The following is a 26334-nucleotide window of genomic DNA, read 5'->3' as shown; positions in this document are numbered from 1 at the left end:
GCCGATTAAATTCTTTATTAGCACAATGACTTGGGTTTGGCTATGGTATTCCCTATTGCAGCTTATTTTAGTTTTTGTCATTTTTTTTTCCTTTAAAAAAAAATAACTTTTCTTTATTAATTATAGCTTGAATCTGTACTATTGGTTTAGAAGAAAAAAAAACAGTTCAGCGAGAATTACTTACACATGGTGTCTTTTTTTTGGCTGAGGTCATAGAGGCTACTTTTGTTAAAGAAACAATTCAAAGATGTATCTAGAGCTTTTTGTTTTTAAAATCCTGTTGTGCCACCACAAACAAGGTGGCACATTGGCATAATGCATGCTTCTTGATTTTTATTGTGGAATTGAGTGGATCCTATATATTAGGAAAAGTATAATGGAGTATTTAATGTGTTTTTTTTTTTTGTTTCATTCATCTCATTTTTTTTTAGTTGAGGGTTGTTCGTTAAAACCAAACAAAATAAGTACACTATGTGAACAGGGCCTTGTCACCAATTCAGGTCCCTTTTAAGTAAGGTAACGCCTCATTCAGACGACAGGGTCCGAGTGTCGGCCGATGAAATCGGCCGTTTTGGGCCGTTTTTTCCCCGCCGGTTTGTATCCGTTTTGCAACCGTTCCGATTCCGTTCCGGGCCGTGTTGCCGTTTTTAATGGCCAATTTTGACCCGTCTTGCATCCGTTTTTTTTCCCTGTCCGTTTTAAAATCGGATGAATTTAATTTAAATTTGTTGCCACACACAGCCCTTTGTAGGTAATGCCACCCAGCCCCCTGTAGGTAATGCCACCCAGCCCCTTGTAGGTAATGCCACCCAGCCCCTTGTAGGTAATGCCACCCAGCCCCTTGTAGGTGATGCCACCCTGCCCCCTGCAGGTGATGCCACACAGTCCCCTGCAGGTGATGCCACACAGCCCCCTGTAGGCTGCACCCCCCCCCCCCACATTCCAGGAGAAGTCACCGACTTCAATGTCCATATATGGACAGTGTAGTCACTGACTTCTCCTGGAGAGTATTCCGCTGCAGAAGTGAGTGACATCGCTGTGTCCATATATGGACAGTGTAGTCACTCACTTCTCCTGTAGCGGAATCCGACTCCTACAGGGAGCAAAAAAAGACCCTCCTCCTCAAATGCACTCTGCACTGTGAGGAGGAGGAGGAGAGAGAGCGCGCGAGCGACGGAATACTTGGCCATCACTCGGGACACTTTCCGGTGATTGCCGTGTATTACCCGGCCCCATAGACTTCTATGGGGCCGGGTAAACGTCCGAAAATAGGCATGTCCCATTTTTTGACGGCCAGGTTTCCCAGGCCGTCAAAAAAATTGTTTGTGTGAATAGCCCCATTAGGGGTCTATTTTTCCTAATGCAGCCGGGTGACGGCCGATTTATGAACGGCCGTCACCCGGCCGGGAAACACTGACTTGTGAATAAGGGCTAAATATCTCAGTGGATACTTCATACAGTGCTAAAATTGAATAGGTACACTAAACATACAGGGGGTTTCTCCTGGTCACGGACTTTATGAATGCACAATGAGCCTCCTAAAACCGCACTGGTCAGTAAGGGCTTGTCCACATGTAACAGAATTTCAGCAGAAAATTTCTGCACCAATTCCGCAGAAACTAGCAGAAATTCTGCTGCGGAAAAACGGCACCATTTCCTGTTTTTTTTTTTGTTTTTTTTTACTTCAGAAACTGTTGCAATTTTTGCTGTGTTTTTTTTCCAATGCTGGGAGATTCATTGGACTGAAACACAGCAATTCGGTCCACTTTCCGCAGCAGGTATTGACATGCTGCGGTATGAAAAATACGCCCCGCAGGTGAATTTCTGTCCGGAAATTTTGCACTGCGAGTGGATCAGATTTGTTAAATCTCACCCGGCTTCTTGCTACTGTATTCTGCTGTGTATTTTCTGTCCAACTCCGCGCGTAAAATACGCAGCAAGTCCGTTACGTGTGGACAAGCCCTTACACTTGGCCCTCTTGCACGCGACTGAGCGCCACTCGGGCCGTTTTTCACGGCATCAGAGTGGCACCCGATAGTGTTCACAGACCCATTCATTTTAGTTGGTTTCAGAGACACAACTCTTTGATCCGTGGAAAGATCGGGCAAGTCCTATCTTTCCACGGATCACGGACTGGACTCAGGTGGCACACTGCATTAGGGCTTATACTGAAAAAAGGGAGGGAGAGAGTAGATAACGTCAGCCCCCTGATAGGAGCAGTTTTTTTATTGGATTTATGCCAAAATTTGCACTAGGTGAAGGAGTTAGATTCTAAAGAAGCAATATGGTAGGAATTTTTTAACCCCTTCCCACTGCATCTAACAGCTGGGATCGGGGAAAACTCGGAATCTTTGCCGTTTAACCCCCTAGATGCTGAACTGAATAGCGAATACGGTGTCTAAGTGGTTGATAAAGGGAGTGTGCTCCCTATGTTTCCATCGCCCCCCCCCCCACCACGGAAGTCAATTGCGGTTTTCTGATGGGATGCTATTGCGACCGGAGGCATAACAATTGCCTCCTAGTTTGCCGTGTACAAAAGCCACTTAGGCCATGCCAGTGGCAGAGCTTAATAGGCTTCCTGAAACTGACCGTTCTAATAAATTGCACAACATAAAGAAGCATGATCAGAAGATCAGACCTTCAAGTCCATTTATAATGAAAAATAAAAAGTTTAACATTTTAGATAAGTTTAAAGTAATAAAAGCAAAAATTGCCTTTTTCCCCTTATGTCCCTTATTGTTGGAAGAAAAATGAAAAAAAAACAAAAAAAAACAAACAACTATACATAATTGGCTAAACCACATTTACCGTAAAGAAAATAAACAGATTTTTTTGTTTTTGATTACCTTGCCTCTAAAAATATGGAATAAAGGGATCAAAAAGAAATTGTACTAGTAAATATTACAGCTTGTCCTGCAATAAACCCTCACACTGCTCTGTCGGCAATTTTATATATATATATATATATATATATATATATATATATATATATATATAATCTTCAGAATATTGCAACACCAAAACATGGTTTTTGTTTTTTTTTCTGTTTATTTATTTTGTGTAAAAGTAGTAAAACTTAAAAATAATTGTATCTCTTAATCTGATTAGACCCAGACGATAAAAATATCACCTTATTTATCCCACACGGTAAACGTAGCAAAAAAAAAAAAAAAACATTCTTCATTTTGGTAACATGGTCTCCCAAAAATGTAATAAATGGAAAAATAAAAAGTTATCACTCTCAGTAAGCAATGATACAAAATTATTGCCCAGACTAGTTTTTTTTCGTGCAGCAGTTTTTCTCCCCAATATCCCACATTTGCTAGACCCTACAGGTATACCCCGCAGATGCAGCGGAGATGACGTTTTAGAGCCTTGTGTTGCATATGGGGATAGTGATGAAGTCAAAGATTAGGTAATACTGTGTGTTTATTTTTGATTTACCATAAAGCCATGTCCCATGATACAAAAATATGGCAGTGCACATTATACAATGTCATCTGTACGATCTCAATGAGCAGGCCTGATGGGAATATTCCTTCAGTTTCAAGAGTTGGTTTTCAAGGCCCTAATATTTGGGACTATGCAGGGGAGGGCCCAAGCACATCTTCCCTAAATCGTCACCTCCCAGGAAGTGTGCCCACCCGTATTGTGCCAGGGCGACACTTTTCCATCGGATTACCCAAATTGCAAAGAAGGGAAGGACCCAAAAAAGGTGCAGTGTGTGCCAAAAGGGGGATAAGAATGGACACCATTTATCGGTGTGACACCTTTCCCCGAAAATCCTGACCTTTGTATAAAGGATTGCTTCAAAGTGTACTAAAGCATCCATGGATTATTAACACCTTAATAACCGCTGTAATAAAATTGCTGTTTGGGCACACTGCAAGGCTCGGAAGGACCGCCATTTGGCTTTTGGAGCACAGATTATTCTTGGTACTAGCTTTGTTTGGTGTTTTACTGGTATTTAAAATTATAATGTGGGGGAATATATTAACTTTGCGGAGTACATGGTGGTTATAATAATGGGTAAATATTATTAAATTATGAATCCATTTATGCACAGACCAGTTATTTCAGGACAGGTGTTGCACTGAATAATGGTGTCCATTCTAATCTCACTTTTGGAACACATTTAGCACCTTTTTTGGGTGCTTTCCTTGTTTGCAGTTTTAAGGACTTTACTGGGAAAGTGTTGCACTGGTACAATAATCCCAGTCTCCCTTCTAGCGGAGATTACCTTTTGGTGCAGATGTGCTCGGACCCGTCCCTTTCTGGTTCCCAAATATTAGGGCTTTGATAACCACCCTTTGAAACAAGAAATGTTCCCATCTGGCCTGCACATCGTGATAGCACGTGAGCGTTATACAATGCCATCTGTACAAAGTGCATGGCTAGATTTTTGTACATGGTATTTGTTAAATCGGTACTGTACAAAATATCCACGATCCAGTGTTGCCTAATCATTGGCGGTTTTTACTATCCCCATATGGAGCACAAGGCCCCAAAACATCACCTCCACTGCGTCTACGGGGTACATCTGTAGTTTCTAGCAAATGATGACGTGGTTTTGGGTGATAAAACTGCTGGATGTATAATGCATCAGTTTGCATCAATGCGTCTAGATTTTTCTGTTGATGGAGATATGTGAGGTCTTACTTTCTGCGGGGCAAGCTGTAGTTTTGATCGCTTTCAAATGATTTTTTTTTTTTTAATACTATAGTTAAGTTAGCTACAAACATGGCAATACTGTGTGTGTGTGTGTGTGTGTGTGTGTATGTGTATGTGTATGTGTATGTGTATGTGTATGTGTATGTGTATATGTATATGTATATGTATATGTATATGTATATATATATATATATATATATATATATATATATACACATACACACAGTGAAGGAAATAAGTATTTGATCCCTTGCTGATTTTGTACGTTTGCCCACTGTCAAAGACATGAACAGTCTAGAATTTTTAGGCTAGGTTAATTTTACCAGTGAGAGATAGATTATATTTAAAAAAAAACTGAAAATCACATAGTCAAAATAATATATATTTATTTGCATTGTGCACAGAGAAATAAGTATTTGATCCCTTTGGCAAACAAGACCTAATACTTGGTGGCAAAACCCTTGTTGGCAAACACAGCAGTCAGACGTTTTTTGTAGTTGATGATGAGGTTTGCACACGTTAGATGGAATTTTGGCCCACTCCTCTTTGCAGATCATCTGTAAATCATTAAGATTTCGAGGCTGTCGCTTGGCAACTCAGATCTTCAGCTCCCTCCATAAGTTTTCGATGGGATTAAGGTCTGGAGACTGGCTAGGCCACTCCTTGACCTTAATGTGCTTCTTTTTGAGCCATTCACTTTGTTGCCTTGGCTGTATGTTTCGGGTCATTGTCGTGCTGGAAGACCCAGCCACGAGCCATTTTTAATGTCCTGGTGGAGGGAAGGAGGTTGTCACTCAGGATTTGACGGTACATGGCTCCATCCATTCGCCCATTGATGCGGTGAAGTAGTCCTGTGCCCTTAGCAGAGAAACACCCCCAAAACATAATGTTTCCACCTCCATGCTTGACAGTGGGGACGGTGTTCTTTGGGTCATAGGCAGCATTTCTCTTCCTCCAAACACGGCGAGTTGAGTTAATGCTAAAGAGCTCAATTTTAGTCTCATCTGACCACAGCACCTTCTCCCAATCACTCTCAGAATCATCCAGATGTTCATTTGCAAACTTATGATGGGCCTGTACATGTGCCTTCTTGAGCAGGGGGACCTTGCGGGCACTGCAGGATTTTAATCCATTACGGCGTAATGTGTTACCAATGGTTTTCTTGGGGACTGTGGTCCCAGCTGCCTTAAGATCATTAACAAGTTCCCCCGTGTAGTTTTCGGCTGAGCTCTCACCTTCCTCAGGATCAAGGATACCCCACGATGTGAGATTTTGCATGGAGCCCCAGATCGATGTCGATTGACAGTCATTTTGTATGTCTTCCATTTTCTTACTATTGCACCAACAGTTGTCTCCTTCTCACCCAGCGTCTTACTTATGGTTTTGAAGCCCATTCCAGCCTAGTGCAGGTCTATGATCTTGTCCCTGACATCCTTAGAAAGCTCTTTGGTCTTGCCCATGTTGTAGAGGTTAGAGTCAGACTGAATAATTGAGTCTGTGGACAGGAGTCTTTTATACAGGTGACCATGTAAGACAGCTGTCTTTAATGCAGGCACCAAGTTGATTTGGAGCGTGTAACTGGTCTGGAGGAGGCTGAACTCTTGGCAGGGGATCAAATACTTATTTCTCTGTGCACAATGCAAATAAATATATATAATTTTGACTATGATTTTCTGTTTTTTTTCTATATAATCTATCTCTCACTGGTAAAATTAACCTAGCCTAAAAATTCTAGACTGTTCATGTCTTTGACAGTGGGCAAACTTACAAAATCAGCAAGGGATCAAATACTTATTTCCTTCACTGTATATATGTATATATATATATACCAGTAGAAAAAACGGAGGCACTCTAATTCAATGTACAGATTCCAGTAATGAAGGGTGCCAGCTGATAGTCCCGATCCAAAGACCATACGCATATCCAAGAAGAAAATTCAGCAGCACTCCAATGATCAAGGTGAAAAAAAAGTGAAATTTATTGTGCCAACATGGCAATGCAACGTTTCCGTCCCACCTTGGGACCTTTCTCAAGCATAGTGATACATACAAGTTCAGTGATTTATATAGTGTGTATCCAATCAGTGTCGTCAATCTCATTAAAATAATGAGGTTGATATATACATCTCAAAACGACGTGATACAAACAAAGAAAGAGTATCGAAGTGACATAAATCGATACATATAGTGAAAACAATACGTTGATGTTAAAAGCAACATAAAACATACATTTCTCATGCAAGAAAATACAAAATTCCATAAATCGCAATATTCATCAGCTGGGTGAAATTCGGAGACTGCACGACCACTTAAAAAATAAGAACGCAGGTATTGTTGTTAGACGTATAACACTTGTCATTCACAGCCCGTATCTGTCCGGCTCCACTGCGCATGCGTCGGATCAGTCCGGACCGGATATGACGTCTCGCTATAGTAACTAGGATACCGATCGTTAGTAAACAGAGTCCTCTCAGCATTCAGTTATATGTGGTCGATCAGTATAACCCGGAAATGACATATCGCTTCGAGAGTTAAACATATCGATCCCCCGAAAAGACCATTGCATATAATACAGATAGGAAATATAGATCAAATAAGAATATTGCTCATCTTGTCTTTACACAGCACCTACAGGGTAAATATACCCAAATGTTATACCTACATGGAAATAGGCAGTTTACCGCACATCATAATTAGAGTGTCAAAAGCTTATTCATGGTAATATATAAGTGAATAGACCAATAGAATCCACACGAGGAAGACGGGATCCCGATCACATTCCGTGTACGGCGGTCTCCGTCATTCAGGTTCGTGGAAAGAAACGCACACAACATCGTGTACGCGGTCCCAACCATATCGCCTATAACACGTGTATCGGACTCACAATATTTTAAAAATAATAAAAATAAAAAAGAGAGAAAAGATGTGCCGTAAATACAACCCAGCCATGGGAAAAGGAAGAAACTAATAAAATATCAAATATGCTGAGAAACAGACACATTGAGCAAGAGAACACTGAACTTGTATGTATCACTATGCTTGAGAAAGGTCCCAAGGTGGGACGGAAACGTTGCATTGCCATGTTGGCACAATAAATTTCACTTTTTTTCACCTTGATCATTGGAGTGCTGCTGAATTTTCTTCTTGAATATATATATATATATATATATATATATATATATACATACATACATACATACATACATACATACATACATATGTAATTTTACGATATGATAGTGTGAAAACCTTGTCTTTATTCACCCATAATAATGCTTTCTCAAGCAGCCCCATATTTGGGGGCTGAAACATCACTTTATTATGGGTGAATAAAGACAAAGTTTTTTTTCAGTAATATTTAAATGAAGCAGCACATGTGAAATCATGTGGTGGCCAAGCGACGTTTCAGTTCCACCACGGCTTTGAAGAAAGTTTCATGGTGGAACTAAAACATCGCTTGGCTCTAAACATGGTTTAAATAAAAACACAAATTTTCTTACTGGAGTGCTGATAGATAGATAGATAGATAGATGTAATTATAATTAGATTTTTTTTTTTTTTTTTTTGCTTTGCCCACAAGGAGACGTTATACTTTTAAAAATGTATTGCATTAGAATACCTATGTATTTGAATGCATTGTTGCCTGTATGTGCATAATGCACAGGCAGCTGTTAGGGCATACCTTGCTGTCACCGAAGCTGATGATCAGATGGTGAAGGGCTCAATTGGCTATTGATCAAAGCATCATAAAATCACGATGATTGCAGTTTCCATGTGGTTGCATTTGTAGATTGCTGTGCCTACGCGATCACCGGGCCATACATTTACAGCGTAAAATGCAATGGTACAGAAAATGATGGCAATGGAACCACTTGCGTTACTGTGCATTTTACGTTGAATAATTTCCCGATAAATGCCTGCTTCTTAGGCTGGGCTGGACCTTTGCAGTAGGGTGTTGTACCATCCGTGTCATTACTGCCTTGAAGAAACTGCTGCTTGTTAAATGTTCTTTTCACGTTGACTGACCAATCATTTCTTATTTTTTTTTATAGCTGTAGGCTAAGTTCTTGGGTTTGGTAGAAAGCCATTTCTATAGTAGCTCTCCAAGTTTATTGGTCCTAGGTTTGTATTTAGAATTTGGTATCCCCCTCCCCCGTCCCTCGGTTCCAGTGACTGAGTTCCAATCCTTGATTGTTTGAGAATCATTGTTAAAAACAACTTGTTTTCTAGAAACTATAGCTCTTGTTGTTTTGTGTTCTCTGGGCAAAGCACTGAACCATGCTGGAAATGTACTGTAAAATGTATGTATAATCAATTCTTAATCCTCCGCCTCTGAAGCTGTAATGGCAGTTCTGTGCATGTGGTCAGCTTGACGTCTGCTGGTGAATTTCCTGATTTCCCGTGGTGTAGAATAGGAAGACTGAACTTTTTAATTACAATATTGACTTCCTTTGTGATTGTGGAAGTAATTGAATCCTGAGGGAACGTGCTTTATTACACTTTTTTTTTAAATTTTATTCCTTGCAATTCTTGCTGTTTTTATATAGTCACTTAGCGTCCCACCTGATAGATTTGGGTAAATAGCTGGTGCTCTAATAAAGCTAAGCTGATGGCGAGCTAAATTATTCATGTTATTGTAAGGGCTTTGGCGTCAGATGGTGAGAGGTTTGGTATATGTTTCTGTCCAGCGCAGTATAATTAAAACCACTAGTTGCTGTCCAAGTGTTTTTACTAGAACGGGTCCATTTTGCTAAGTTACATTTTAGATTTCTGATGTTTTTGGATAGGGAGAGACTGACTTTTTTTTTTTTTTTTTTGTAGTGAGTGATAAATCTCTGTCCATAGGAATGTATTCGGCTTGAGCTAATTATTTCGCTACCAAGAAAATCACTGTGCTAAACCGCTGTCCATAATTCCTATGAGTAAAAAAGTCTTTCCAGTCAAGCGACGGGATCATATAATTGATTTTCAGTTGAAAAATGTTTTTGCAAGTAGCTTTTCTTGTTGCACAATTACCACTTCCCGAAGTTTGCCATGAAAGGCCAGATTGCTGAACTCGGCTTGAGCTTTAATAACCATACATTTCGCAGTTTGACTACAGTATGTGTGTAAATGGAGCCTGTCATACTTGTACTGGAAGGAGATTGTACATTTAACTATGATAAATATAAGCCGCTTTCTCCCAACTCCATAAGTCCACAAATGTCCTTATGCGCTCTGAGTCAGCAATGCTATCTCATTGCAGGTACTTAGAGATGTTCAGCCACCACTCCATACAACACAATCTTGTTAGGAGGATCCTAAAATTTAAATATGTGATTATTTGTTTGATTTGGTGGGTGTCTTAATGGGTGACATTTTAGACTTCGCTACTGACGTAACCAGAAATTGATCTTCAAATGCACTACAGTCCAATAGAATGTGTAGATAAAGAGTTTGTCCAAGATTTAAAAAAAAAAAAAAAAAAAAAAAATCTTAGTTTTCTGTTCTCTCCCAGAAACGGTGCCACGTTTGTCCATAAGTGAATTGACGACATAAATGAGGCTAAGCTGTAATATCAGATACAGCCCACGGACAAGTGTGACACTGTTTAAATGTAAAAAAAAGTCATATTTTCTATCCTGTCCTAATGGATTAGATGTAAATGGCAGCCTAAACATTGAAGGGTGAACACCGTAAAATAGCATGTATGCTCTATTTCTATAACTTTTATATCATACTTTTTACTTTTTATTTTTTCTGCTTTCATTTAACTACTGCTGAAATTGATGGTAAATAAACTACTACTTTACTACCACACAATATCGAAAGAAGAATTGTAGGGTCTTATATATTGTCAGCTAGTGCCCACCGGCATAAAAGCTGAAGAGGATGGGGAGTGCTAACTTCCTGTGTACTTTTAACATCATGCAGCAAAATAGGGTGGCATTGGACGGCTGAGGCATTTGATAACATAAATCATTTTATATACCATGGTAGGTGAGTAAACGTTCCACCATATATAGGCGGGAACAGGAGAAATACAATTTAAAATCTGGGCAGATTTTTAAAAAAAGCTTCCTTTTTTTTGTAAGCTAGTGTGAAGTATGTATTAACATAGACTATTTGCTAAGGAAAAGCATTCCAAAAGTATAAATGTGAATTTTTTTTTTTTTTTTTAAATAAAAAAAATTCATTTTGTTTTTTTCAGGTTAGAACATGGTAAACTGTTGATGCAGGAGGAAATCGGTAAAGCTCTGGAAAGGGAACGAACGGCCTCTACTGAACAGCTTACCAGGGCGGTACTGCGCGAGAAAGCTGCCACGGAGGAAGAGCGACTGAAAGCAAGAAGCTTTGTAAGTGTTTGAGTATTTAGTGTTATGGAGTCTTAAAGTTCCTGTTTTGAAAAGCTTCATAATTGAATCAACCTAAATTGTTATTTTTGGACTGTGTGATAAATGGGCAAATCCGTTTGGCCTTGGGCACTAAAGTGGCATACACATTTATTAGATATCCTGGGATATTTACTTTTGGTACAAAAAGGATACATTATTGTTACATAACATATGTTGGATATATTGCATATTATACATAATATCAACAGAGAAAACGTTAACCCGTTAGTGACCGCCAATACGTCTTTTCATGGCGGGCACTAATGGGCTTTATTCTGATGCATACGCCTTTTCACGGCGCTGCATCGGAATAAATAAACAGCAGGGAGAGGTAGGTGAGGGCTGGGAGCAGCCCTGCTCGAATGGGTGAGATCGATATCCGTATCGATCTCGCCGATTTAACCCCTCCGATGCGGCGCTCAATAGTGAGCGCCACATCTGAGTGCTTTTCGTGAGAGGGAGGCAGCTCCCTCTCTCACCCCACCGGCAACCAGCAGAAGATCACACAAGGTGTCGGTGGTTTCTATGACAGCCGGGGGGCTTAATAAAGGCCCCCAGGTCTGCCACTAGTTATGCCTCCTAGGCTATGCTGTGTTTTACACTGACAGGCAGTAATACCCTGCAAAAGTATTGCAGTGTATTATAAAAGCGATAAAAAATGCTTTGATTAAAAAAAAAATTACAAATATTGAGTATCGCCGCGTCCATAATGACCCCAACTATAAATTTATTACATTATTTAACCCGCACGGTCTACTCCAAAATGGTACCAATAAAGTCGTCCCGCAAAAAAAAAAAAAGCCCTCATACAACTGCATCGGCGGAAAAATAAAAAAGTTATGACTCTTCAAATATGGAGACACAAAAACAAATAATTTTGAAAAAAGTGTTTTTACTGTGTAAAAGTAGTAAATCATACGAAATCTTTATAAATTTGGTATAGTTGCAATCGTAACATCCCGCTGAATAAAGTTGTTGCATTATTTATACCACACGGTAAACGGCGTAGATTTAGGACGCAAAAAAAGTGTGGCGAAATTGCTGGGTTTTTCTTATTCCCCCTGCCCAAAAAAAGTTAATAAATAAATTTATATGTAGCCCAAGCTGGTGCTAATACAAAATACAACTTGTCCCGCAAAAAACAAGACCTCATACAGCTATGTTGACGCAAAAATAAAAAACTCATCTCTTTGAATGAGACGATGGAAAAACGTAAAAAAATTACTTGGTCATTAAGGCCTAAAATAGGCTGGTCACTAAGGGGTTAAATGTCCTGCTATTATGCCACTTTGCCACATCAAAACAGTTACTTGAATTACGTGAAAAATGGCTGTGATGATTTTAGATTCTGGTCTACATGTGACTAGTTTAGAACCGCTCTTTTCTTTACCGTAGTATGAATTGCAGTAGGGCTGGGCGATTATGACCTAAATAAATATCACAATTTAATGGTAAACTCTATTACTAAACTATTTTTAAGCCACACCCCTTTTTGCTTGCCACATTCCCTATTTGCATGCCACTCCATATAATTAATATAGATCCCCTGAGCCTGCTGTATACTACTGTATATAATATACCCCCTGACACTGCCCCCTCACGCAGTATAATGCCCCTATAACTGCCCCCACGCAGTATAATGCCCCAATAGTGACTAATAAAATACATACTTGCCTAATCCCGTTCCAACGACGAGTGGAGGAGATCCCTCTGCTCCTCCAGTCTGTATGGCTCGGCACATATTTTCAGGTTCCGCTGCACTTCTGGCATATAGCGGCATTTCAGGCATCCTATTGGTCCACGGTGTCCTCGAACTGCGCAAGATTACCTCAGTTATCTGCACTGATTTTTGGTATGAGTTTTTTTTTTTTTTCCCGATTTAATTGCCCAGCCCTACAATGGTCAGCATTTCCCTTTCTTTCCTATCATGATTGCTAGCTCGTAATTAACTGATTAACCCTCTCCCTGCCAAGGACGTATCGTATATGTCCTTGCATGGAGGCACTTCATCAGCCAACATATCTGATATGGATTTGCTTCTAATGGCTCTATTGCAGGATGATGTGAGAGCTGCATATGCATGCAGCTCTCACTTCAGCCCAAGATTCCAATGTATCTCAGGCTCGATGTATCTCAGGCTCGATGTATCTCAGGCTCGATGTATCTCAGGCTCGATGTATCTCAGGCTCGATGTATCTCAGGCTCGATGTATCTCAGGCTAGATCACAGAGGATAGGTGATCAGTGGCTAATCCCTGGGACCTCTCCTCGTTCCTAATCACTGCACTCCCTGCAGTGAGGAGGAGCTTAAATGGGGGATGAGAATGCGCCCTGACGCAATGTCTATGGGATTGGCAGAAATAGCTGAGCGCTGTACTTGGCTGTCTCAGTCAGTCCCATAGGCTTTGAGTGGAGCAGCACCACACATTCTTGTCCACCGAATGTGTGAAAAATTAAGCTTATATTTTTATTTTTTACCTCCTACAATTTAAGTACAAAAGTCAAGAGCTTTAATAGAAGACTAAAAGGTGATTGATTGGCTCAGTGTGTAAAATTTAGATACAGTTTTACGCAATTTAAAGGGTTATTCCAATCTAGCCCCCCTTTTGATTTTGTTTTGTCTTCTTTCCTCCAATAAATTTTATAGTGAAAATAATACCTATAGATTCCTACCCTCCCTTTCCATTTTTCAGGTCCAATTTCCCGACTCTTCCGCAGCCCTGTCACACTGCAATTGTGCCAAAGTTCAACTTGAAATCTCTATATTTACATAAAGAGATAAGAGGGCATCAGAGCAAGCACAGTGTGAAAACCCTGATAAGGACTCAGCTGTTGTCTCTGCAGCTACCATAAACTGCTGATAAGGAGGGGAGTCGGGCTACTGTGCATGTTTGGGACCTGTCCCATTCACTTCTATTGAAGGGAGGTGGCTGAGCTGAAAGCTACGGTGCTTGTGCAGGCAATGCGCTCTCCCAACAACACGGCCAGAGAAAAAAAACAAACATTTGTGCTAGTGGCAGTAGCTGTAACTAGTGGAAACACAAATGATACAAAGAGGATGACATAGGTAACAACGGGTGGAAGAACTGCAAAACGGGAAAAAAAGCGTTCTTACAAATATTTACATCTTTACATAAGGGCCAATCTTAGATAGGATCTTGGAGATGGGAATACCCCTTAATGACTGGCGTATAGTGTTTCTACGTCGGTAGTTCTTTTGAAGGACCGCCTTTTCATGCATCGGGAGGGGTGCTCCTAAATCCCAGACTGTTGCTAACAGCCTCGAATTTCAGGGCATCGATCGCAGACCACTAACGGTGGTCTCACATTATGTTTAACCCCTTAGATACGGCGGTCAATAGCGAATGACGCATCTGAGTGATTTTGGAGGGAGTGGGCATCCCGTGATGCGATCGTGGGGTACTGATGTTTTCTATGGCAGCCTGGGGGCCCAACAAAGGCCCCCAGGTCTTCCTTTAGTCTTCCTTTAGTAAATGCTTGTTAGCCCATGCCATAGTGGTGCGATGTACAAGGGGGGTGCGAGCTGCAAGGGGGGTACTATCGACCACGGCGCGATCCGCAAGGGGGGGGGATGTGGTGCGATCTACAAGGTACAAGGGGGTTGTGGGGCGATCTGCAAGGGGGTGCTGTCTACAGCGGGACGGTATCTACAGGCCATTGTGACAATATACTAGGAGTCCCTGCTTCCCCCATGCGTGCTTTATCATTTGTTCAGAATAGCAGTTCCGTGGGGAAGCAGAGACAGAACGAGATGGACCTGGAAGTGACGAGACGGTGGGCGGAGCTTCCCCTTGCAGCATGGCGCGACGGCGCCACTAAAGAATCGACTCTACGATTCTGTTAAAAAAACTGAATCGTGAGAGTCCTTGAGGGCGAATTAATCAAATTAATTTGATTAATCGCCCAGCCCTACTTTAACCCGCATGGTGAACACCGTAAAAAATAAAGTAACCAACAATGCCAGAATTTTCTGGCATTGTTTTCTGTTCTGTGCATGCTGTTTTCTCTTCATGCTGCCTTCAAAAAAAATTTGATAAAAAGTGATCAAAAATTTGCTGTGTAAAAGTAGTAAAACACAAAAAAACTAGATATATTTTGGTATTGCCGCAATCGTAACGACTCGTTGAATAAAGGTAATATATTATTTATACCACACGGTAAAGGGCTTAAATTTAAGACTGAAATATTGCCACTCTTTTTTTCAGTCTTTTTTTCCTTACTCCAACAAAAAGTTAATAGAAGTTAATCAATAAATTCGAAGTACCCCAAAATGGTGCGATTTAAAAAATCCAACTTGTCCCGCAAAAAACAAGTCCTTATACAGCTATGTCGACGGAAAAATAAAAAAGTTATAGCTCTTGGAATGCGATTATGGAAAAACTTCAAAAATTGCTTGCTCAATAAGGTTTAAAATGCCTTCGGTATTAAGGGGGTTAATGGTTCGTTTGTTGATAAATGTGAATAAACTAATTGAAAGTGTTATTAGATAAACCTCTACATGATTGAATTCTATGAGGCTGCTTCCCAGGTAGAAATCTAAATATATGGGCTGGTTCCAACTGGCAAGACATTGCAGCAGGTGTAAACAGCACTTTGCTGAGTTTTCTCCTGAAAAGCTGCTGAGGGAACATTTCTGTAATCTGGTTATCAGCTTAATATGATGTATCAATTATGTCATTACCGACCTGCCGCACTAATAAGTACCACTAACCTGATTAGTGGATCATAAATCGTAAGCCTGAAGTGAAGGTACGATAAGCAGTCCTTTGAAACCACATACAAATTGTGTTTTAAAATCTTTAAAACTATAAATACCAGTAGTGTTTAACATATATGTAGCTGGTATGTTTTAGGGCTACTTTATATCTTCGCATACATGCATTAGTATGTAGCACAATTCATTTTGTTCTGGAGGGTCTCTAGAAAGATGGGAGGGATAGTTTTATTTTGTATTTTAGGCTTCATGCACATGACTGTATTCGGGTTCCATTTAAGAATACACCGTGCATAGAATTTTATTGAACCATAGTTTACCTTTTTGGCGTGTAGCATTTCATTCCATATTACTGAACTATTCTCCCGTTGAAGCATTTTAAAGATACATTGGTTTTGACATTAAAGCTCCTTTCCAACCACTTTTTTAATTTTTTTTTCTGATTCCGAATTCCTGACCCAGGGTCAGTCCCTGAAAATTCTGGATTGGGAATTTCCTGTTTGGCTCGGTTCCCACGGGTCGGATGCGCTGAGTAAAAATCACGCAGCGTGTCCGACCTGGAACCCGCAGTACATTCTGTCCGAAAAATCGTACTACATTGGGGTGTGGTTTTTCGAACTGAATTTCCGCTGCTCAAGAAAGAGCTCCTACTTATCCCCTCCGTCTTTTCTGTGCGTAGTTCAGCATCCTACGGTTATGTTGCAGGCTATGTGATGCTGCAGCCTGTGCTTTGGCTGCAGCAGTCACCTGGGGTGAAACTTCATCCCAGGAGGCCGGACTGCAGGAAGGAGGGCGATCTGGGTAATTATGATTTCTTTATTTTTTCCTGAGTTGCGATTTTTTTTTTGATTTATTTTTTTTGCGGCGATTTTCTAAATCTCATCCACTTTGCTGCTTTTTCTACAGTAAAGGCTGCAAAATTTCTAAACAGAATTCCGTTGCGGAAATTCTGCAGCGTTTACACTTCGTGGGAACCTGGTCTAGTGCTAGAACGGTTTCTTTTTTTTGACAGATCTAGAATTACACCCGTTACTGGATTGAAGTTTCTGAATCAAGATTAGCTCTTTATGTTTTCGTGAACAGCATTTAGCTCCTTAACGGCCAGTGACGAATATATCTATTGCTGGCGAGTGCTTGATCCCACTCCGCAACGGATATATCGCTTCACTTAAAAAATGCTTCTGCGTAAACAAAAACGTCATCTATGTTCCTGTACTGCTTTGCCTGGAAAGCTTTTTATAAAAAAAAATTTAAGGTTATGCTGACATCCACCCCTTACTTTTTGACAACGGATATATCCATTACTGGAATCTCGTGGGTGCTGCCCAGTGCACCTATGAGATCGTGGCGGGAGCTTAACCCCTCAGGTGCTTCAATCAATAGCAACTGCCCCATCTAAGGTGTTTGACAGAGGGAGGGGGGGTTTCCTCTCAGTCCACAGGTCGATTGGTGTGGCAAGTTACCATGGCAACTGGGTGCTTATCAATGGCCCTCAGGTCTACCATATGCTTTTGCTAACTAGTCCAAAGCATATATTTGTGATCAAGTGATTCATTTTGTATTTAGTTAAAAATCGTTTTATATCTGACATGCCATTTTTTTTTCTTTTTTATAATCCCACACTGTGTGCATTATGAATAATATATGTATGGAGCGGGTTCAGAAGGCCAGGGGCAGGGCCTAATAGGATAATGCTGACGTATTGCAGTGTATTTTTCCAAGAGTATTGCGGTGTATTATACAAGCAATTGTGTGTTCAAGTTAAAAAAAAATGTTTCATTTTAATAACATTCTTAAAAATTGACAGTATTTTTAAAGTTTTTCCAAAAAAAGTAAAAAAAAAACCCTTGTTTTTAGATTAATTGTGTAAAAAATATATATGTAATTGGTATTACTGCATATGTAGCTATCGAAACGGTTAAAATATCACGTTATTTATCCCACATGGTGAACACCATTAAAATTAAATGAGAAATTCCAGAAATACTGTATTTTCACTGCCGTGTCTCCCAAAAAAATGTAAAAAGAAATTGAACAAAAAGTGATCGTTGTATGTACCCCAAAATAGAACCAATAAAAACTACATTTATTCCTACAAAAACAAGCCCTCACACATCCTTCAATGGAAAAATAAAAAGTTATGGCACTTAGAATATGGAAACATGCACTTTTTTTTCTTTAAATTGTAGCTAAACGTTTGACAAACTTCTGACATGTCATAGAGACATGTCAGAAGTTTGGATTGGTGGTCTGTTCGGCTTTTTCCGGAAATAAATGTATCGGTGTACGGACTCAAGTCTATGAGCCCGTACTCCGATATATTGGCTTTCCGGAAAAAGCCGAACAGACACGAAGCGGCTGAGCGCTCACACGAGCGCTTCAGCTGCTTCGTTCTAGCGATTGATGGGAGTCTCGGTGCTCGGACCCCCACCAATCCAAACTTCTGACATGTCAAAAGTTTGTCAATCGTTTAGCTATACTTTAAGTGTTTTTATTTTATAAAAGTATTAAAACAAAAAAATATAGAAATTTGGTATTAACTTTATTTTGAGGATCAGTACAATTACGTTAACACATTTTTACTGCATGGTAAAAGCTAAAATAAATAAATAGTGGGGTCAAATGAAAACAAAAAACTAAATATTTTTCCATAGTTTTTTCTTCTTTGTTTAAGTTTTCCATTACTTTTATAGTACATTTAAATGGTACCATTTAAAAATATCTAACTAGTACCGCAAAAAATTAGCCCCCATAGGGCTACGTCAGCGGAAAAATAAGTAAATATATATAATATTGTGTTTTTTTTATGACTTTTGGAAGGTGGGGGATGAAAAAACTGACTGGTGGGCAGGGGTTAAATATCGCAACATTTTGTGGATATAACAATTTTTTCCATTACATTTTTAATCTTAAAGGCAAAGCTAAATGCATAACTTTTTTTTATTTTTTTATTTTACAAATTCTATTATGATTTGACATACACGTATTCTCACAATTTCTCCCTGTGGTCTGAATAATTTATAAGGCAGCGTTAATATATTCATATTTAAGCCCATAAAAGACTAGAAAAAAATGCTTGAAATAATTTTCAATTTCAATAGCGGGTAAGTATACTGTATTCAACTCACTCCCTCTTTTGATTGCTTCTGGTCTTTTGAAGTACGCAAAGCATGCATGACAAGCAACAACAAAAGAGGAATCGCAAAGTTGTCAGGTTTTGTCCTTGTAAATGACATATGACAGATGCACGCCTTGGTTTAAAAGATGTTTCCCTTGACAAGCATCTGAATGTAAAACAAGAAAGGACCCCTGGTATCGTTCAGCAAGATTGGGTAAATGTAAAAGTTTTTTCTGTTGATCCATCAATACACTTCAGTGTGTATAATATGATATAGTTTAGTAATTTGTTTGCTTATTGTCACTTCATGCGGTATATATTCTAAATGAATAAAGTGTGTGTGTGTGTATGTATATGTGTATATATATATATATATATATATATATATATATATATATATATATATATATATAGAATCCTGCCATTTACACTTGATGTAAGTTTGCACAACTTTATATTCACTTACCGGCGATATTTTAAAATCGGCGATTCAGCATCCGCATCGCGATGCATCAATACAGTGATGCTCATGCGGTTAGAAATAAACTAAACCAAGATGAGTAAAGGGTCACTATACACCTTGTACATCCATAATCTTAACATTAAGTAGTGCTGAGAACCGGGGTGCTGCGGAGAAATGGTCATGCATATGTGGTCATGCTCGGTTAACCAAGTAGTCTCTCGCCATATGCCTTTATACTTTAATAGAAATAGACCAATCAAGCGCAGTCATAAGTTAATATATATAAAATAGTTATTCTGCGATAATTTGTTCTAATTATGACCTATATATAAAATAAAATAATGTATTCAAGCAACCGTTATAGAACAAGATTTCTTTTTTAATTTTCCTAATTATCATGCAGACAAACAGCAGGGAGCTGAACATTCGGATAAGTGAGTACAGTATAATATTACTTGAGAGAGTGAACACCCCTCACTGTTCCTTCCCTGTAGGCTACATGGTGATAATAAATGAGCAAGTTCTGAGCACTTTATGATAGATAGTTAATGTGCTGTGCCTGAGTTAACAGGCCTGTATCCTCGGCATCTGTCACAATTCATAGTCATTAGCATACCTTTAATGGTTTCTTTTCAAAATAATTTCATCCGTGACATGTGGAATACATCAATAAATAAATGAGGCTACTTGATTGTAGACAAATGCTGCTGTCCATAGCTTTTCATCTTCAAAGGAATAAGTTTTTCTCATACGTAATTTCTCCTATTGATAAGCAAACGCTATCTGCTTGCTTGACCTTGAACACTTCTGTATTTGGTTTCGGTACTTATCAAGTCTATGAATAGATCAAAATTATAATTTTATGTTGGATCTTATTTTTATGTTGAGACACTTGAATAATCAATGGTTTGGTATTTAAAGGGGTACTCTCGTTCCCTGTTTGGAAAACTGTGGCAGCCACATATAGGAGGTGAAGAGGTTGCGGCTTGCCTCTCGTTTGAAGTTTGTGGGAGTTATGGGAACTGAAAGTCTATGTTGAGATTATTCCCACTTGGATTTGATGTGAAATTTGCTGTGGATTTTTACCTACTCTACTGTGGTAATATCTATGCTAAGGCTGGGTTCACACGACCTATTTTCAGATGTAAACGAGGCGTATTATGCCTCGTTTTACGTCTGAAAATAAGGCTACAATACGTCGGCAAACATCTGCCCATTCATTTGAATGGGTTTGTCGACGTATTGTGCAGACGACCTGTAATTTAGGCGTCGTCGTTTGACAGCTGTCAAACGACGACGTGTAAATTGACTGCCTCGGCAAAGAAGTGCAGGGCACTTCTTTGCAACGTAATTCGAGCTGTTCTTCATTGAACTCAATGAAGAGCAGCTCAAGATATACGAGCGTCACAGACGCCTCGTATGTTACGAGGAGGAGCATTTACGGCTGAAACGACGCAGCTGTTTTCTTCTGAAAACAGTCTGTCATTTCAGCCGTAAATTACAGCTAGCGTGTGAACATACCCTAAGATGTGTTTGTTAATCCAGATGTTGATACAATACATATACTGTGAACTTACCTTGGAATCAAGTCTAACAAAAACTCTGCAGTGAACAAACAGCCACAGTATCCTCTAGACCACTGACAGAGTATCTGAAAATAAAGATAATCGGAAGTTTTGGGAAATTGTTTAAGTAAAGACAACATCCGGAAGACCAAGAAAAACCTTCTAAAACGGCGCGTGTAAACTGAGCCTTTAGATACCAGCAGAACTATTTAGATGCCTTAAAGGCTATGGAAACCTTTGACTTGGATAGAATGATTTTTCATAGGTTTTTCAACGAAGTTTCAGGATGCAATCTTCATTCCTTTATTAATTCATGTTCGCCCCCTGATGTTCAGTTTGCAGGCTTTGTAGTTTTATATTTTTGTGGACCTGTCCCTCCCAGCAATACATCCAAAATGCGAGTTTTCAGTATCCAGGATGCTGCTGCTTTCACTAGCTCATGTATTCGCACAGCTTTCTCTTTACACTACCCTGTGTAATTCCCCCTCTTCTTTCCTCCCTATCTACACTCTGATACTGACAGCTTGTATGATCTGCCCTCCCTAAACTCTTGGATGCTTTCTCCCCTCTCCACACTTTAATCTGCCATGTATAACCTTCTCCCCTTCCTGCTGCTATCTCTAAGGTTTTTCACTGTTTATTTAGTACTATATTTGTACTATGTTATTCAATTGTGTTTCACTGTAGACATTCAGGTACTCACACTGCACAGACCGGAGGAGCAGATGGAACTCCTCCTCTCGTCATTGGAATGGGGTTAGGTGAGTATGTATATTACTATTTTTATCCGGCACTACTGTATGGGGTGCACCTATGAGGAACTCTATACTGTGTAGGGGGCAGCTATTGGGGCATTATACTGCGTGGAAGTCCATTATGGGGGCGTTATTATGTGTGGTGGCAGTTATGGGTGGCATTATACTCTGTGGGGGCAGCTATGGGGGCAATATACTGTGTGGGGGCAGTGTCGGGGAATATTATTATTATACAGCAGGCTCAGAATAAATACTAATTCAGTGGCGTAGCATGCAAATAGGGGGTGTGGCATGCAAAAAGGGGTGTGACCTAAATAATAATTTTATTAATCATATTCAATGTTACATGTTCAATTAATTGTGATTTTGATTTAGTTGCCCAGCCCTAGTGGGGAAATCCAGAAGGAAATTTTAAAGAAAGATATTTTTTTATTTTTTTTTATGCTCGAAAAAAACAAAAAACCGCCCTAATGCTATGTTCATACGGCATATGTTCAGGCTGAAAAATACAAGGCTGATTTCTAGAGGAAAACTGCCTCTGAATCTAGGAGCTTTTAGAGCTGATTTTCACAGCATTTGTTTATGTCGCAAGCAATTTTGAGGCGTAAAGTTTTTTTTAGGGGCAATGGGAAATTAGAAAAATCAACTTGTAAAACTCTTCAAGAAATTACGTGGTTTTTTTTTCAAAGTGTATGTTTACGAGGCTTTTTTTAATTCAGTGTGAATCTACCCCTCATTGAACTACACTTAGTGTTTCCCATTGAAATCAATGGGAAGCTGTTTGCAGGTGTATTTTAATTGTGTTTCAGAACGTAATATAAATGTGTTACGCCTTGAAATCCTCTTGAAAATAAGCTGTGGGAGAAGTGCTCTGGCAGATTTGTGTTAGGCTTTATTCACACGAACGTGTTAAATGTCCGTGTGATGGCCGTTGAAACAATGGCCGCCACACGGACCTATATAATTCAATGTGGCCGTTCACACAGCTGTTGTTTCAACGGACCGTGTGAAGGGTCCGTGAGAAAATAGGACATGTCCTATTTTTTCACGCATTCCTCCATAGACTAGTCTATGGGGGATGCGTGATATCAAGTCCCGCAGCGCAGAGCACTGATGCACCTCCAGCGTGAAAAATGCCAGTTTTTCACGTCCGAGATGCGCAACGCCCGTGTGAATCTCGCCTTAAAAGGAACAGCACAGCCAGTTTTAAACAGGAGCTGCATAGACTTGACCGCAGCAAAATGGTAGGACAAAAAAAATCAAAACTAGTGCAAATGTGTCCATATCCTTCACGTATCTGCATAATAAAATAAAAATGTAATAGGTGGTAGAGGTGAATTTGCCATTTGCCATGACCACATATGCCATTTGCCTTCTGAGTTGTAACAATTCCCGTGTCTAAGTTTAACACGCTAGGTTTACCTGCAGTCCTGTGAAAAAACCTCTAACATTGTGATATCACGATAAGTTGTGTCAAATAGGAGCTGTAGTTACAACAGGTTCAACAAGGTTCTGGTGAAGAAAGCATGGAATATGAAAATATGCCTGCCCTACAGCAAATATATTTTTGGAAAATATGTAGAAATCACAATAAGGAAATGCATTCATCATGATATCAATTTTTTAATGTGAATTGGTATACCATGCTGTATTGGCTTTTCCCCAATCCATGATAATGCTGCAAGGATCCCTGCCACCTCACTGTCATTATGAGTTAATATGAGTTATTAAATGCATTGCGGCTGCAGTAGTATTGAGAAGTAGTTGACCAGAGGAATAAAATAAATGAGCCGTCTATGAATCATATACTGTATTCCCTTTTTAGTCCAGGTGACAGACATCCAAACTTGTTTGGGATTGTATGTTATCGTTTAACCCTTTTGCTGCGGGGGACAATTTTCACGCTTTTGACATATACAAATAAAATCTGAATTATAATATGCTTAATATCACCATACCCATATAATTTATGAAAGCAAACACCTTACATATTTCAAAAAAGGCCCACGAGCACTTTACACTCATAGGCACCTCATGGGATTTTGCATGAAAGGACAATGTTGTATAAAAAATGCACAAAGTCATGTTTGTGGCTTACGGTGCAGAGATCATGCATGCCAGTTTATGCCTATGTCGACATGCACACATCTTCACCAAATCCCCAGAACTGAATAGACCAAGAATCTCTGATATCCAGATAGATACATTTTCTCACTGGTCTCTTTAGATACTGTTGTTCTCTGATGGGTCACCTCACTACTGGAATTTGATACCAGGGTCAAAACTATATCACTTGCAGTACACTAAGGAAAAAGGCAACTCACTTGCTCACATATTTTATCAGGTATTTCCATATGAATATTCAGCGTGGTTCAACACCTCCCATCTTATTGGAAAGTGATTTGCGGCCTGCAATTGTTAGGGACCTCTGTCTTAGAATAACCTTTCACTCATGAAGATCTTTTGGGGGATAATTGTAATACCTAGCTTGATTAAAGGGGTTATCCTACCACATCAACTTGTAATGCGCACCGCCCAATGTTAGTTCGGGACTCCTTTTTCTCTTGATCGGTGGGGGTTCCAGCAATAGGCCCCCCCAAGCAATCAAGCACTTATCACTTGATAGTTGATGGGGGGGGGGGGGATAACCCAATAACCCATTAACCCATTAATCTTTTGATGAAGTTAATTTATTGTGAATCTTTATTTTCCTTACCATTATGCCGTTCTCAAGCAGTTATGAACCATGCACACGACCGTGCCCGTGTGGTCCGTGATTATGGGTGCGGACGGCTGCGGACAGTTATCCGCATTTGCGACCGTGCTTCCATTATAAAGCATGGCCGCATGGTCTGTGTAAAAAAAAAATAAAACCTATCCTATTTTTTTACGTAGTGTTTCTACGGCATGGACACCTTCCCGAAAATATAATTACGTAATTATGGATAAAATCTACGGCGTGTGCATGGGGCCTTAGGCCTCATGCACATGAACGTAGCCATGTGCACGCCCATGATTTTCGGGTCGGCCGGCCACGGAGTGTCAGTCGCGGGCTGTGCACATGGCCGACGCCATTATTTTCAATGGAAACCAATGGAAACCACGGTCGTGTGCACGGCCCCATAGGAATGAATGGGGCCGCAATTCTCCCATGGATTTTCGGGGGAATTGCAGCCGCAAAAGCACGTTCGTGTGCGTGGGGCTTAAGTTTGTACTTATCATTGCCTACCATCACCGCCACCATACCTACCAGTTAAGACTTAGAAGGGCTGTCCAGTTTCGAAAATCCATTTTCATATACCATGTTAGGGATTTCTGAGTTAATATAGGGGGTCTCCTTTTCAGGATGCTCGTCTTAGTGGAGAACAGTTACGAATAGTGTCTTGCTGGAGAACACTAATCCCTATTTTACAAGAACAAAAAAAAGGTGCTTATTAGCCTTTAATTTTACATTTATCCCAGCACAATATTTATTTCCTTTCTGTTCTAGAATTACATAGACTTTTTATTTTAACATTTTCTTCAAGATTGGTCTTTTAGAGATCCCTTGGGGCAAAAAGAACTTTTCTATAGACAAAATACTTTCGACTTCAAAGGGCATGAAATCCTTTTTCATCACTAGAAATAAAAGGATTCTTGCAATTCCTACTATTTGTACACTGGTGAAAAGCTATTTCTGCTTCTGTTCTATGTAGCGTCCACGGCCGCGGACCGTCAGAATTACTCACTCCCTGACGGCCACAGCAATGGATCTGTGAGCGTTGGCCCGCATCTCCTCCCTAGGGGACGCCACCACTCACTTCCGCTCCGTTCTGCTGTGTCCCGTAGGGTGTGCCGTAAAGGGCCGGCACGAGCACATGAAAGTAATCATCAATTATCATATGATCACCCTGGACTATAAGGGTATGTTCACACGAGGTCATTACGTCCGTAATTGACGGACGTACACAGTGCAGGGAGCCGGGCTCCTAGCATCATAGTTATGTACGACGCTAGGAGTCCCTGGCTGCTACTACACGGAAGGCAGACGTTTGCCAAACCAAAACCGATGACCTAGAAAATAGACTGCGCTGTAACAATTTACGTATTATTGGCTTACCGGGAAAATCTGAGGGTACAACCTCTGAACTGTTCATTAAAACAATGGCTCAAGACTAACTTAGAGGCAACAGCCCTCTCCACTTGAAAGATTACATCGTGTTCCCGCTAAGCTGCCATCACCAGACGCTGCCCCAAGGCCTTTCCTGGTTCGGCTACTCCATTACAGAGATCACGACACGGCTTTACGTCTGGCCAGATTGAAAGCTCCATTGAAATTCAACAATTCCACTATCTCTATATTTTCTGACTTCTCTGCAGACCTTCAGAAGCAGGGTGCCACCTTTACTGAAGTCAAAAGAAAGTTTGAGTGCAACATTTCATACCCTATGGCATACCCTGCCCGTCTTCGAATTGCCTACAATGACCAGATTATTTTTCTACATAGCCCGGCTGAGGCAAGAGAATGGCTCCAGATGCATCCTTCGCATATGCCTCTCTGTCAGCCTGATGTTTCTGCATGATGAACATTACTTGGTGATATGTTATATATTTTGTGACCTTCTGCTCTTACTTCTGTCGCTATCTCTACCATTAGTTATTCATGTCTGTTGTTT

At 40.0% G+C, this 26334-nt stretch overlaps 1 protein-coding gene across 3 annotated transcripts in view; it reads left to right on the top strand.

Annotated features, from left to right (window-relative positions):
- Positions 1-26334, top strand: part of CHCHD3 (coiled-coil-helix-coiled-coil-helix domain containing 3) — a 209727-nt gene that overhangs the window by 67476 nt on the left and 115917 nt on the right. For all 3 annotated transcript variants that reach the window (XM_075855097.1, XM_075855096.1, XM_075855095.1), the window contains exon 4: positions 10861-11005. In XM_075855097.1, the coding sequence (XP_075711212.1) occupies positions 10861-11005 (145 nt within the window). The remainder of the gene's footprint in view (positions 1-10860; positions 11006-26334) is intronic.

Source organism: Rhinoderma darwinii, chromosome 3 (assembly GCF_050947455.1).
Source record: "Rhinoderma darwinii isolate aRhiDar2 chromosome 3, aRhiDar2.hap1, whole genome shotgun sequence".
NCBI lineage: Eukaryota > Metazoa > Chordata > Amphibia > Anura > Rhinodermatidae > Rhinoderma > Rhinoderma darwinii.
The sequence above is the reverse complement of the archived record's forward strand: the minus strand, read 5'-3'. Positions and strand labels throughout refer to the sequence as shown.